Below are 12,500 nucleotides of genomic sequence, written 5' to 3'. Positions count from 1 at the left end.
ACGCATGTAGACAGATACGACCACAAATGTGTGTGTGTATGTGTGTGTTTAAGCACACATGCACACATGCCTGGACTAACCCACACATAAAAACCGAAGCATACAAACAATACTGACTGCTAATCTCAGACCAATCCAGGTCTACTTGGTAAGAACGTTTCTGAGTTTGTGCATATAAACAGGGGGTTTATAGAACTGCATCCCAAATCAGCCATTGTGATTCTGGGAGCATCTTCTGAGTTTAGCAGTGTGTCAAGCTGTTTAGTAGTTGTTAATGAATGTTATAATTCAACGCGGGAATGAATACAGATGAGATTCCGCCCTATGTGTTTTATCATTTTTAACAGTCTCCACCTACACCGAGCCGGTGCGCACAACAAGCGCCCGGCCTACTGATTTTCATTTCAAGAACCTCATTACCGCAATGCATCATTTTTTATTGTTTATTTTTATGGCCCTTAATGCTCTCTCTCTGCAGCCATTACCCCCCAAAAAATTAATGGCTGTAGTTCCACTTTGAAATAGAGAGCGTAGTTTGCGTGTGTAGTACACTTACCTGGCCATAGATACTGTGCTGCTGAACAAATGGACTTGGTACTGCTGCTAATTGCGGTTAAGTATGTTAAAGAGCAAATCATCTGTAATTCCTCACAGTAAGAGGCTTCCACAGTATGTCACACTACTACTACCAATATTGAGGATATAATATTGCAGCTGTGCAGGTTTAAAACACTGCCAAGGTATTCATGCAGGCTGAAAATCTTTCTCTTTTTACTCATCCAGTCTGTTTCCTTCTCCCCTCCCTCGTCTCTCTCAGAAACCCGGACAAGGGCCTTCAGTTCCTGATCTCGCGGGGCTTCATCCCGGACACGCCCATAGGTGTGGCGCACTTCCTGCTGCAGAGGAAAGGCCTGAGCCGACAGATGATCGGAGAGTTCCTGGGCAACAGCAAGAAGCCCTTCAACCGAGACGTCCTGGAGTGAGTTCGCACATTACTTCCTAAACTTTTTGCTGATGCTCCGTTGATCCCCATAGGGAAATTCGTTCCACAGGGAGGTCAAAGGACAGCATGCCTGGAGCTCAGTGTTTTGCTCAAGGACACTTCAGCGATGTGGATGCTTGCTGCAACCCAGGCCTTCCACTTGAAGGACAGTCTCCCTATTCATTACACCACCATGACTAAGGCATTTCTGCTTTATTAGACAATATACAGCGGCCATGAGCCAGATTTAAAACCATAAATACATCAAACTTCTGAATACAACTAAAATCTAAATGTGAAAAGTAAGTTATAAGTCATCTATCAACTAATACGGCTGTATGTCAAAGCTGGCATTTTACAGACATTGAAGTTTCATTATATTTTTCATTATAGTAAACAAGCTGAAATTGAAGTGCCATCCAACGAATAAGCCCTGATCTAATTCTTCAGTAACAATAAAAGATATTGTAATTATGTAAATTCTAAATCTGGCTTGACTTGCTAGACAGAATTGCAGAGGCAAAGAAAAAATACAGTATTGCCACGATGGGAAAAAGCCCTCATCTGCTGCCCTTTTTTCTTTCCCTGCTTCTTTCATCACATTAATATCAAACCCGGAGTGGCTCTGGTATTGACATGAATCTTAGACAACAATATTGAACTAAGAAAAAAAGAGCAATTTAGCTTTCGTCTGATATTGTAGTTATTATTCTTGAGCACTCATAGCCTACCCCAGCAGAATGGAGGAAAATAAAGATGCTAGCGCCTAGGCTTGGTATTTGTTTCTTTTTCCTCTGTGGTTTTGGCCACCGCCATCTTTTAATTAGATCTACACCACTGACGTAGCTCAAATGTTATTCTCTATTTGGAGCATAGGGAAATGTGGTGGGGTGAAGGGGATGAAGTTCCTGTGTGTGTGTGTGTGTGTGTGTGGGTGGGTGGCATGGGCAGAGTTGGAATGTGGCTGAGTGTATGTGTGAGATTTTTATGTGTGATTTGTATGTGTGAGTATTTTCTTACTTAGCCTTTTCCAAAGTTGCAAATCAAATCATATGAATTATTAATTAAGAGCAGGAGGTCAAAACAATTAGGATGACCATTGTGCTGTGAAAGATTTTGAAACATAGGACATATTTCATTACTTCAATAGAATATATTTTACGTTTTATGCCCCTTCACCATGGTACATGGTATGCGAGACATTGTGTTGTCATGGTAGCATCTGTTTGTGAGTCTTTCTGTGTGTGTAGACACATTCTTGTGAACACAATAACTCCAGAACAGTAGATGATAGAAACTTCATCCTTACACCACTGGTTCCCCCTATAGAGTAGATGATCTGATTAGGTTTTTGCTGCATGAATTTGCATATTACATACATACATTTATACAATACATTCTTGAAACTACTATAACTCCTATACTATAACTTTAAGATACAGAGTTCATATTAATACCACCCATGTGTTAAGTGAAGACAAGTATGTTGACATAGAATATTTGCTAATTTATTAGCTTAATGGCGTCATTAGCATAACTGGTTATGTTTAATATAATGGTTATTATGGTGGTACATTAGTGCCTCATGTTTCCATACTTACTTCCATACTATGTTCTTCATACATAGTTTTGGTAAACACACTTCATTGACTTTATACATACTCTGTATATTTCTGTATAAATCTCTAGCATGCTCTACCTATGCAGCAATACAATCAGGACTGAAGTGTTTGATACATTATAATATAGACCTTGAGGAAAGGATTCTGTTTTCAAAGTGTATTATGCACACCCAGGGCGGCATGCAAGCTTCTGCGGCTGACAGCGCTGACTCACATAGACACATACATGTGCACACGTGTGTACACACACACATATAAGAAAAAGATTAAAAAGTAGTTCAAAGCTGTTTTCAAAGCCAGTATTGATCAATGTTTTTTTTCAACACTGTTCTTTCAAGAAAATGGATAAACCCAAGTGGGTTTAGAAGAACGGGACAGATGGGCTGGATGCCTCTTTTAAGTATTTCTTATCACATGCATGTGAAGACACTGTAACACCCACACATGAACACACATGTGACTCTGTTCACCCTGCAAGTTTCGTTCCAGGTCATTATTGTGTGATTCTCTTTATTCTCTTTGAAAATGCAGAGGTCTTTCTTCCTCTATCTCACTCTTTTCCTCAGTTGTTTCCCTCTTTCAACCCCTTCCTCATTTTATCTCAGTAATTTTTTTTTTTATTCTATTACCTTCTCCCATTCACCGATTGCCTCACTGATTTGCATATCAACTGGAAGTATAGCTCACTTTTATTCTTCTCTCTTTAAAAAAAAAACCCACACTGAGTCCTTGCAAGGTCAAGCATACGCCACACAGCACTCTCCCAAGCTGTTCACACCAGGTTGCCCTAATCTAATATCCTTTCTCTTAAGTGGAACCTGCCGGGGTACAGAATACAACCTGAACAGGAATATGCTTTTAAGGCTTCGGACCTCAGCTCATAATGCAGAAGTATTCCGAGCACGTGGCATTGGGATATATAGATATATGTATTTTTCCCCGTTTTCCTGAAGAGTAGTCGTACAGCGGCGCTTGCTATGGAAGTGATGTTGAAGAGGAACATGATAGGAGTGTGCAAAGTGTGTGAGAGCACTTCAGATCAAAGTGTAGTCACGGGAGAGCCGGTGGGAGATCGCAGTCTAATGTGGAAATCACTCATGGAGATAACATTGACTTAGCCGAGTGTGAGGATAGAGAGTGTGTGTGTGTGTGTCTGTGTGTCTGTGTGTTTGTGTTTCCCTGGTTTTCCTGTGAGACAGAGTAGCTGCCAGTGTCCTCCGCTCTTCAATCTCCCTCTCTTCCTTAGTGCACACTGAAATGCTGGTACTGCCTCATTCTCCAGCATCTCTCCAAGCATAAATAACAATAGTTAAAACGTCGCAAGTCAATTAAGCCAAATTGTGGTTATAGATTTGGGTTCCCAGAAATGCGGTACTCCACGGACTCATTTACTGATAATGTAGTAGACTTGTTTACCAGGAAAAATGAGATCTTCTTTCAGCCTGTCATCTACTCATTGGCTGCTGACAAAGTATGGTTCCATCTGGCCTGCTGTGTCTCTTTCTGCATGTGTATGTGTGTGTACCTGTCACCATGGCTTTGTAAATGTGCGACTTATGCAGTGCTACGCTGACAGATGTGTGTTTCCCTGCCAGGTACTGTATACTGATCAAGTGAGTGAGTGTATGCATATAAGTGTGTGTGAACAGTACGCATATGTGTGCATGTTTGCCCGTGTGTGTGTGTGTGTGCTTGTGTTTGAGTGCGTAGAGGGATGGGAGGGGATGGGAAGGACTGATGCACTTAGGCTAGAGAGCATCTCTACTGACATTACATAAACGAGGAGTGACAGCCGGGGAAGGAGATGGAGAGGTGGCGGAGAGGAGGAGGTGAGTCATGAAGAGGGAGATCAGAGAGGCTGGACGTGGTCAAGAGACTTGAGTGAAGGGAAATTTGGCTTAACTTTGGGTCATAGTGTGCTGTTAGCCTCAGCAGAACCTAAGTCTCTAAATCCAAACACTGGTGGAAGAAATGTGTATTCTTTGTTTTATTTTAAGTCTGTACAATATAAAGCTAAGAGCCAATGGTGTTATGATTATTATTACCATTAGTAGTAGTAGTAGTAGCAGTAGTGATAGTACTAGTAGTAGTAGAAGTAGTAGTAGTAGGTTAGACATGGTAGTAGTAGTAGTAGTAGTTGCTGTACTGATAGTAGTAGTGGTGGTGGTGGTGGTAGTGGTAGTAGTAATGGTAGTAGTAGTAAGTAGACATAATAACAGTTGTAGTAGTGGTGATAGTAGCAGTAATGGTTAGTGGTGGTGGAAGTAGTAGTAGTAGTTGTAATGACAATGGCAATAGTAATAGTGGTAGTAGTAGTGACAGTAGTAGTAGTAGTAGTGGTGGTAGTAGTAGTAGTAATGGTAGTGGTAATAGTAGTGATATATGTGTCAGTACTGGTAGTAATAGTAGCGGTAGTAGTAGTAATAGTGGTGGTAGTAATAGTAGTGGTAGTAGTGACAGTAGTAGTAGTACTAATAGTGGTGGTAGTAATAGTAGTGGTAGTAGTGACAGTAGTAGTAGTAGTAATAGTAGTAGTGGTAGTAGTAATAGTAGTGGTAGTAGTCTCAGCAGTAGTAGTACTAATAGTGGTGGTAGTAATAGTAGTGGTAGTAGTGACAGTAGTAGTAGTAGTAATAGTAGTAGTGGTAGTAGTAATAGTAGTGGTAGTAGTCTCAGCAGTAGTAGTACTAATAGTGGTGGTAGTAATAGTAGTGGTAGTAGTGACAGTAGTAGTAGTAGTAATAGTAGTAGTGGTAGTAGTAATAGTAGTGGTAGTAGTCTCAGCAGTAGTAGTAGTAATAGTGGTAGTAGTAATACTAACAGTGGTAGTAGTAATAGTAGTGGTAGTAGTGACAGTAGTAGTAGTAGTAATAGTAGTAGTGGTAGTAGTACTAATAGTGGTAGTAGTAATAGTAGTGGTAGTAGTGACAGTAGTAGTAGTAGTAGTAGTAGTAGTGGTAGTAGTACTAATAGTGGTAGTAGTAATAGTAGTGGTAGTAGTGACAGTAGTAGTAGTAGTAGTAGTAGTAGTAGTAGTGGTAGTAGTACTAATAGTGGTAGTAGTAATACTAGTGGTAGTAGTGGCAGTAGTAGTAGTAGCAGTAGTAGTAGTGGTAGTAGTACTAATAGTGGTAGTAGTAATAGTAGTGGTAGTAGTGACAGTAGTAGTAGTAGCAGTAGTAGTAGTGGTAGTAGTACTAATAGTGGTAGTAGTAATACTAGTGGTAGTAGTGGCAGTAGTAGTAGTAATAGTGGTAGTAATAACAGTAATGGTTCCTTATGCGCACTAGGCTCCCTCCATTTCAGAAGGTTTAGTATCAGGTTTCTCTGTGATCCTATGTGCTGGTACACAGTGTGTCAGACAGTAGTGTACACTCAGCTCTCTGACTCGTTTCTGCTGGAGCAGCATGTGTCACAGCCAAGTACTCACCTCATTAACTCACTTTGTTCAGAGTAATCCATCTTAATGTTGTGTGTGTGTGTGTGTGTGTGTGTGTGTGTGTGTGTGTGTGTGTGTGTGTGTACATGTGTGCATCCATGCTTACGACTGCAGTTCTTTCTTCACTCCAGCGTTTCCTACTCAGGTCTAATAAACAGAAGAGATCAGAGGCAAAAGCATTGTCTTCATAACTACGTATTTTAGCAAATGACCAATACATATTTTGAGACCTTCATTTTGAATGTGTTGTCCATAAACATCAATAGACTGACACTTGTACACTTGCATCACAGAGGAAAAGATGAAGTTTATCTGGAATGAGTGAGGTTAGGCTTGGAGTGTGAAAACCACTTTAATTTCATAGTTCGATTATCATTCCGTTTTGTGCCTCGGCAGAACATCTCACATCAAAGCGGGGAAAACTTTCAAAACCCCCAACTCATCTCCAAAGTCACCTTTTCACTTCAAAACCTCATTCCACCTCCCAATTTGCCCACGTTGTATTTATCCCCCCTGAACTCATCGGACAGGATATTTTGCTTTTTTAATTAAAGTCATTAAGCTGGGGTTGTCAGGTAATAGGAGGATTTTCTGCTCGGAGGGATTGTATGTGTGTGTGTGTGTGTCTTTGTCTGTGTGTGTGTGTGTGTGTCTTGGCAGTCGTGGCACAGAGTAGATAGACAGCCCAGTCTTATCCCAGGTGTCCGTGCGTGGCTAATACCTGCAGGAAGCAGAGTGGTGCCGCGACCCCGAAGCCGACGAGTGAAACTTCCTCATCTTTCATCATGAGTCACCATCCGCAGGTCCACCCATCCCACCACCGCAGGGGCTGCCGCCGCGATCATGTCGGTGCACTGATATGAATGCTAAACCGGCTCTGTATGGACTTCTGAGAAAGTTCAGTTTATTAATATATTTTTTTTCTTTCTTTCTTTCATCGACCTACCACGACCCTGCTCTTTCCCACCATGTTTCTGTATCTCTTCTGCTGTCCTTTCCTCTTCATCTCTTGCTCTCTCAACCGCTGTGTAACGTCTCGTTCCCACGCTTCCTTATCTTCCTCTTCCTCACTCTGCTGCCGCCTACCCCTTCCTCTTCCCATATCTCGTCCCCCTCTCTGCTGACCAGCTGTGTGGTGGATGAGATGGACTTCTCAGGCATGGAGCTGGACGAAGCGCTGAGGAAGTTCCAGGCTCACATCCGTGTGCAGGGGGAAGCCCAGAAGGTGGAGCGACTTATCGAGGCCTTCAGGTAATTACTTAAGCGACGGCGGCTGTGAGGGAGTGGGTTTATTGTGCAAATATTGTCACAGGTATCACAGGTTCCTTTGTTATCACTATCCATTCAATTGCTGGTGAGTGGACATGCATGTACTACCATGTCTGACACTTCAAATGCATGAATGGCTGGGAATATTGTTGCACAGAGAGAGAATTAGATGCTAAAAGGAGTTGGATTCTAATATTTATTGTAGTAGGTTATTCAAAATAACCTTCATTTCTTCTCCTGCTGGAATCATTGTTGTAACATAACTGGGGGTGTTGATATTCAAGCAGGTGTATAAACTGAAATGAAACGATGTCAGTCTAGATTTGTCTCTGGGGCAAACAGACTACTACCTGCCTTAGATGCATTTTACACTTTATTGATAATCAAACGTGCCTGCATAGCAAATTTTTGAGGGCAGAGTGGGAGATGGAGATGTTTTTCTGTCATTTTTTTTTTCCTTTTTTTTCTTGAGCTGCTGTGTGAGATGTGAGCTCAGCTCCTGCAGCGTTCTGGACACAGCAGGAATCCCAGACAGACACGCTAAAGAGGGAAGATGCAGACATGCTGGCACGATCAGTTTCAGCCAGACAAAATCAACAGCCATGCATGCAAAAACTTCAGACAGACACACGCACACGCACACGCACACACACACACACACACACACACACACACTCATAGTTGTGTTTTCTTCTCTCCTTCTGCTTGGCTGCATGTCAATGTTGTCAATGCAGGCCCATCTGAATAGCCAGGCAGCGTGTAATTTCCTGGTCGCAATTTGTGACAGGGAGACAATTTGCGGTGCAGCTGTGGCACCGCGTGTTAATGTTAACTGTTTTCCACAGACCCTCCTGAGTTACAGCCACCTGTCATAATTGTCAAGGTGCCCAATGAGGAGAAAAGCGGTGGCATTGTCATAGTCAGTGGGCAGAGAGGTTGGCACGGGTAATGTTTGGACATCAGGCTGGCACTGCATGTTATCAGGAGGGAGGGGGGAGGGGGAGTTGGGGGGGGGGGGGGGGGGGGGTGAGGAGACGGGAAATGGGAAAGGAAGGAAGGAGAGGAAGGATAGAGGGAGGAAGGTTTATAAATAACCACCGTTGCATAACCGCCACTGCCTCTCCCTCTCTCTCTGCCTGCCTCCCCTGCTCCTGGGCTTTGATATCCCTCCAAACACTCAGAGAGGGAGAGAGAGAGAGAGAGAGAGAGAGAGAGAGAGGGAGAGAGAGAGAGAGAGAAAGAAATCTCAGAAGTAAGTGAAGGGAATTCGAAGCAGCAGTGAAAGAGAGAGAGGGAGAAAAGTGAAAATAAGCAGCCAGCAGCCTCAGTATCTGCTGCGTCAGTGTACTAATGAATGAACAAATATATTCAGCCAGTTTCCCATGCCACAGACATATTCAGTTCATATTTTCCTGCCTGCATCATTGGGTAGAGGAACAGTATGCAGAGTTCCTTATTCACTCTCATTCTGTCGCATCAAAATATACACTCACCATATGTTCTTTGTTCTGTCCTACTATCCTATATATTTTACCTCTTAGGCAAAGAAAAGTTTTGGTATATACCTCCTAAGTAGTATAAACTTGTCTTAAAATCCATCTTCATGCAGCGGGTAATGATTTATGGATGACATTCTGTTGATTCTTCAACATCTTCAGCATTCTCTACAGCAAAAAAAAAAAAATTGGTTTGGTAAACAGCATCAAATGCCAAAAGCTGAGACTGCCAAATCCATTCAACAAGCAGAATTACACGCCATTTCACCCCCTCCTTTCTGGTTTGTTGTTTTTCATCTTTTTTGTGCCGAGTAAGAGCGCACACAAAGGGAAAATAGGATGAATCGAGGTTTTCACTGCATGGTGCTACATTAGGATGCACAGACAAGGGTATAATTATTGGTTGCTGTTGATTCAGGGCTTTCAGACGCTGAGATGTGAATAAACATCTGTGTGTAGCTCCGTGATTATCCAGCTGAAAAAAATATGAAGGCAGAGCGGAAGATGCCGCAAACACACGCACACACACACACACACACACACACACACACACACACACACACACGTGCACAAACTGAGTTCAGTTTACTTTTTATAATCTTCTAAGGCATTAACAGTTTCTTTTGTGGTGTTAGAATGCATGTAATAAGTGTGTGTGAGGATGATGAAGTGTGAACGTATGTATACCTATGTGTGTATGAGTCTGTGTGTGTGTGTGTGTGTGTGTGTGTGTGTGTGTATCTTTATTGCATCCGAAAATATAGATTCCAATTATGCAGCTCAGTGGGATTGCAGCCCCTAGGTGGAAATTATGACTAATTAAAGTAACAATTACAGTTTACACTACAGTAGAGGTTCACACACACACACACACACACACTCCCTCTCTCTTTGTCTTTCATTCTGTATATCGCTGTCTCTTCTTTCTCATACACAGCAGACGTCGGACTATTGTATTATAAATCCCATAACCTGGAGCAACAATACTGTATTCACAGTTCATGCTCTTTACAGAGACAGGACAAAGAGCTTGCTGTGAAATCATCATCCATCTCTCCTCCCTGCGCTTGCACAGTCACTCCACTTTCCCTGTTGTTACAAATGCACACACACACACACACATTCACACATACACGCAACACACAGGTACACAAACACCTACAGTAGGTGTCTACATCTGTTAGATTCATGGATTCAGTAACCACACAGCGCAGCAGTATTTCCCTGCTCCGTCTCTCTTATATTTAAGGCGGTATATAGGGAACTGCATCACACTGAGCCCGACCTCTGTCTCGTCTTTACTAGAGAAGTGCCTAGGTAAGGGATTTCATATTGCAAACTTCATATTCCTTCTCTCCGGCTCAACTACAGTACCTGCATAAATCCAGCAGTGTCAACCACCAAACTCACACAGGTTGGAGAACGTCTGACTGTGGCTGGGGACTTTATATTCAGTGGCCTTCCTCGGTATTCAGATTGTGTCTGCAAACTATGACAAGTTTCCAGGACAACGCAACTTTTAATATCATTTTATAAGCAATGCAATGAAAAGAAGGTAGAAAATCATGAAGAGGCATGGGAGGTGAGGTTTGTTACTTGTTTCTGTCGCACACACGGACACACAAATGCATATACAGTATACACACCTAGTTGTCTATTAGATGCATGTCTCCTGTAACCATCCAGCCCAGCAGGACGAGGCATGCTGTTTCAAAGGGGCATCCAGTGAGAGGTTCATTTGGTTAATTGTTGCTGAGAGGCAGCTCACAGCTACGGAAGACGCCACAAGCAAAATTACAACCATAACTTTTAGCTGGTAGCTCTTGCGTGGCTTCTGTCATGATTTTTATGACCATGTTGTGTGTACAGTTTTTAAGGTTAAATCTTCTGTTTCGAATGCCTTTTAACACAGTCTAACTCTCCTTCTCGCCTCCCTCCTCTCCCCTCTGTCTTTTTTCTCCCGTCAATCATCCCCTCTCCTATTATTTTTACCTCTCTTCTTTCTGTCCCTCATATTTTCCCAATTCATCTCTCTCTATTTGTTCTCCATCACTCCCTCCCTCTCTTTTACCCATTCTCCTCCAAATGTCACCTCCCGCTTTACTCACCTATTACTTTCAAATTGCTCTTATGAAACTGTCCGTCTTTCTCTTCCTCCCTCTTTGTCATTCCTCTTTGTCTTTGTCCTCTGTCATGACCCGTATCTATCACCGCTCTCATTCATCCCCCTATTCGCCCTCATCCCCTCCTGTCTCCGTTCCACCTTCGTTTGCCTGTCTGCCCCAAACCTCTTACCCCACATCTACTCCTTCACCTCTACCTCATTCATTTCCCCACCCACCGTTCCTCTCTTTTATCCTTTTCACGTTTCCCTGTAATTATTCTCCTCCCCTACCTCTTTCTCTTCATTACTCCTTCCCTCGCTCCTTTACAGCCAGCGCTACTGCATGTGTAACCCGGACGTGGTGCAGCAGTTCCACAACCCGGACACCATCTTCATCCTGGCCTTCGCCATCATCCTGCTCAACACCGATATGTACAGTCCCAACATCAAGCCAGACCGCAAGATGCTGCTGGAGGACTTCATACGCAACCTCCGGGGTAAGAGTCACAGCAGTGTGTTTGTATGCGTGTGTGTGTAGATGTGAGGAGACGTAAGGGCACATGAAAGGGAGATAAATAATAATTTGCATAATCTGGGAAAGTAATGTGTGCATGGGTGTCACCTGATAAGAGTAAGGGTGTTTTCTGAGTTGTATGAGCTGGCCGGTTGGCTCAGTTGGTGAGACTGCTGTGCTAATAATTCCAAAGTCATGGGTTCAATATGTGTGCAGGTCGTGTTTTGGGGCACCAGGGCATCATAGTGAGTAGAGAGACAGCCGTTCAACAGGAGGACTCGGGTCAGAAAGCATCCACCCTGCTGTGTCACCCCCTCTGACCTTTGACCTCTGACCCTGTGGCGGGGGGAAAGGAAAAGAATTCCCCCTTGGGATCAATCACTTGTCACATTACTAAGGAGTGGGGAGTAGGAGGAAGAGAGAAGGGAGCAAATGGCAGCATGCCACACATTTCATCCTCACTGTTGAGATGTGATGTGGCTTAAATCGCCACTGCAAACTGGAATAATGCATGTTAGACAGGGAAAACAATTGAAGGATGCAAGGAACAACCCACTATTATATGGGTTTCAATGTTTATTTGCTGTTTGCTGTATGTCACAATATGCCAAAAGGTTCTCACCAAGCAGCTGCAGAAATGGCTATGAATTTTAGTTGAAAACTGTCTCAAGGTGGTGGCCCAGGAGTTAAGAGAAGCGGGTTTGTGACTGGAATGTCCCCAGTTTGAATCTTTGACTGGCTGGGAAAGTGAATGCCTGAATCTACTATTAGGGTTAGGGTTGTGGGTTAAGTGCTGTTAACCCCCAATCAATTCAGCAAAGCAGCATAGTGTCCAACAGTAGAAGACAGTAGAACTGTGCAGATCCAAGCTGCAAATGTTTGTAAATGTGTGGGCGTGCAGCAGGGTGTTGCATCTGATTTCAGTCAACCCTCCTTGGATGAATGAAGGTTAGGAAAATGAGGTCACATGTCTATTCCTGCCTCCCCGCTTTACACATTCACAACTCATATGATGACTCTGGCAGAAAGCACCTGTGATTCTTGTCTCTCACATTCAGATTGATGCTCTGTACC

The 12,500-nt window shown here is 43.0% G+C and overlaps 1 protein-coding gene across 1 annotated transcript in view; it reads left to right on the top strand.

Moving 5' to 3' along the window:
• iqsec3a (IQ motif and Sec7 domain ArfGEF 3a) overlaps positions 1-12,500 on the top strand; it is a 96,384-nt gene that overhangs the window by 64,966 nt on the left and 18,918 nt on the right. Inside the window, exons 5-7 of the mRNA XM_071905643.2 lie at positions 818-979; positions 7,172-7,294; positions 11,243-11,409. Of these exons, the coding sequence (XP_071761744.2) occupies positions 818-979; positions 7,172-7,294; positions 11,243-11,409 (452 nt within the window). The remainder of the gene's footprint in view (positions 1-817; positions 980-7,171; positions 7,295-11,242; positions 11,410-12,500) is intronic.

The sequence above is a fragment of the Centroberyx gerrardi genome, chromosome 24 (assembly GCF_048128805.1).
Source record: "Centroberyx gerrardi isolate f3 chromosome 24, fCenGer3.hap1.cur.20231027, whole genome shotgun sequence".
Lineage (NCBI taxonomy): Eukaryota > Metazoa > Chordata > Actinopteri > Beryciformes > Berycidae > Centroberyx > Centroberyx gerrardi.
This window is presented reverse-complemented; position numbering and strand designations above follow the sequence as displayed.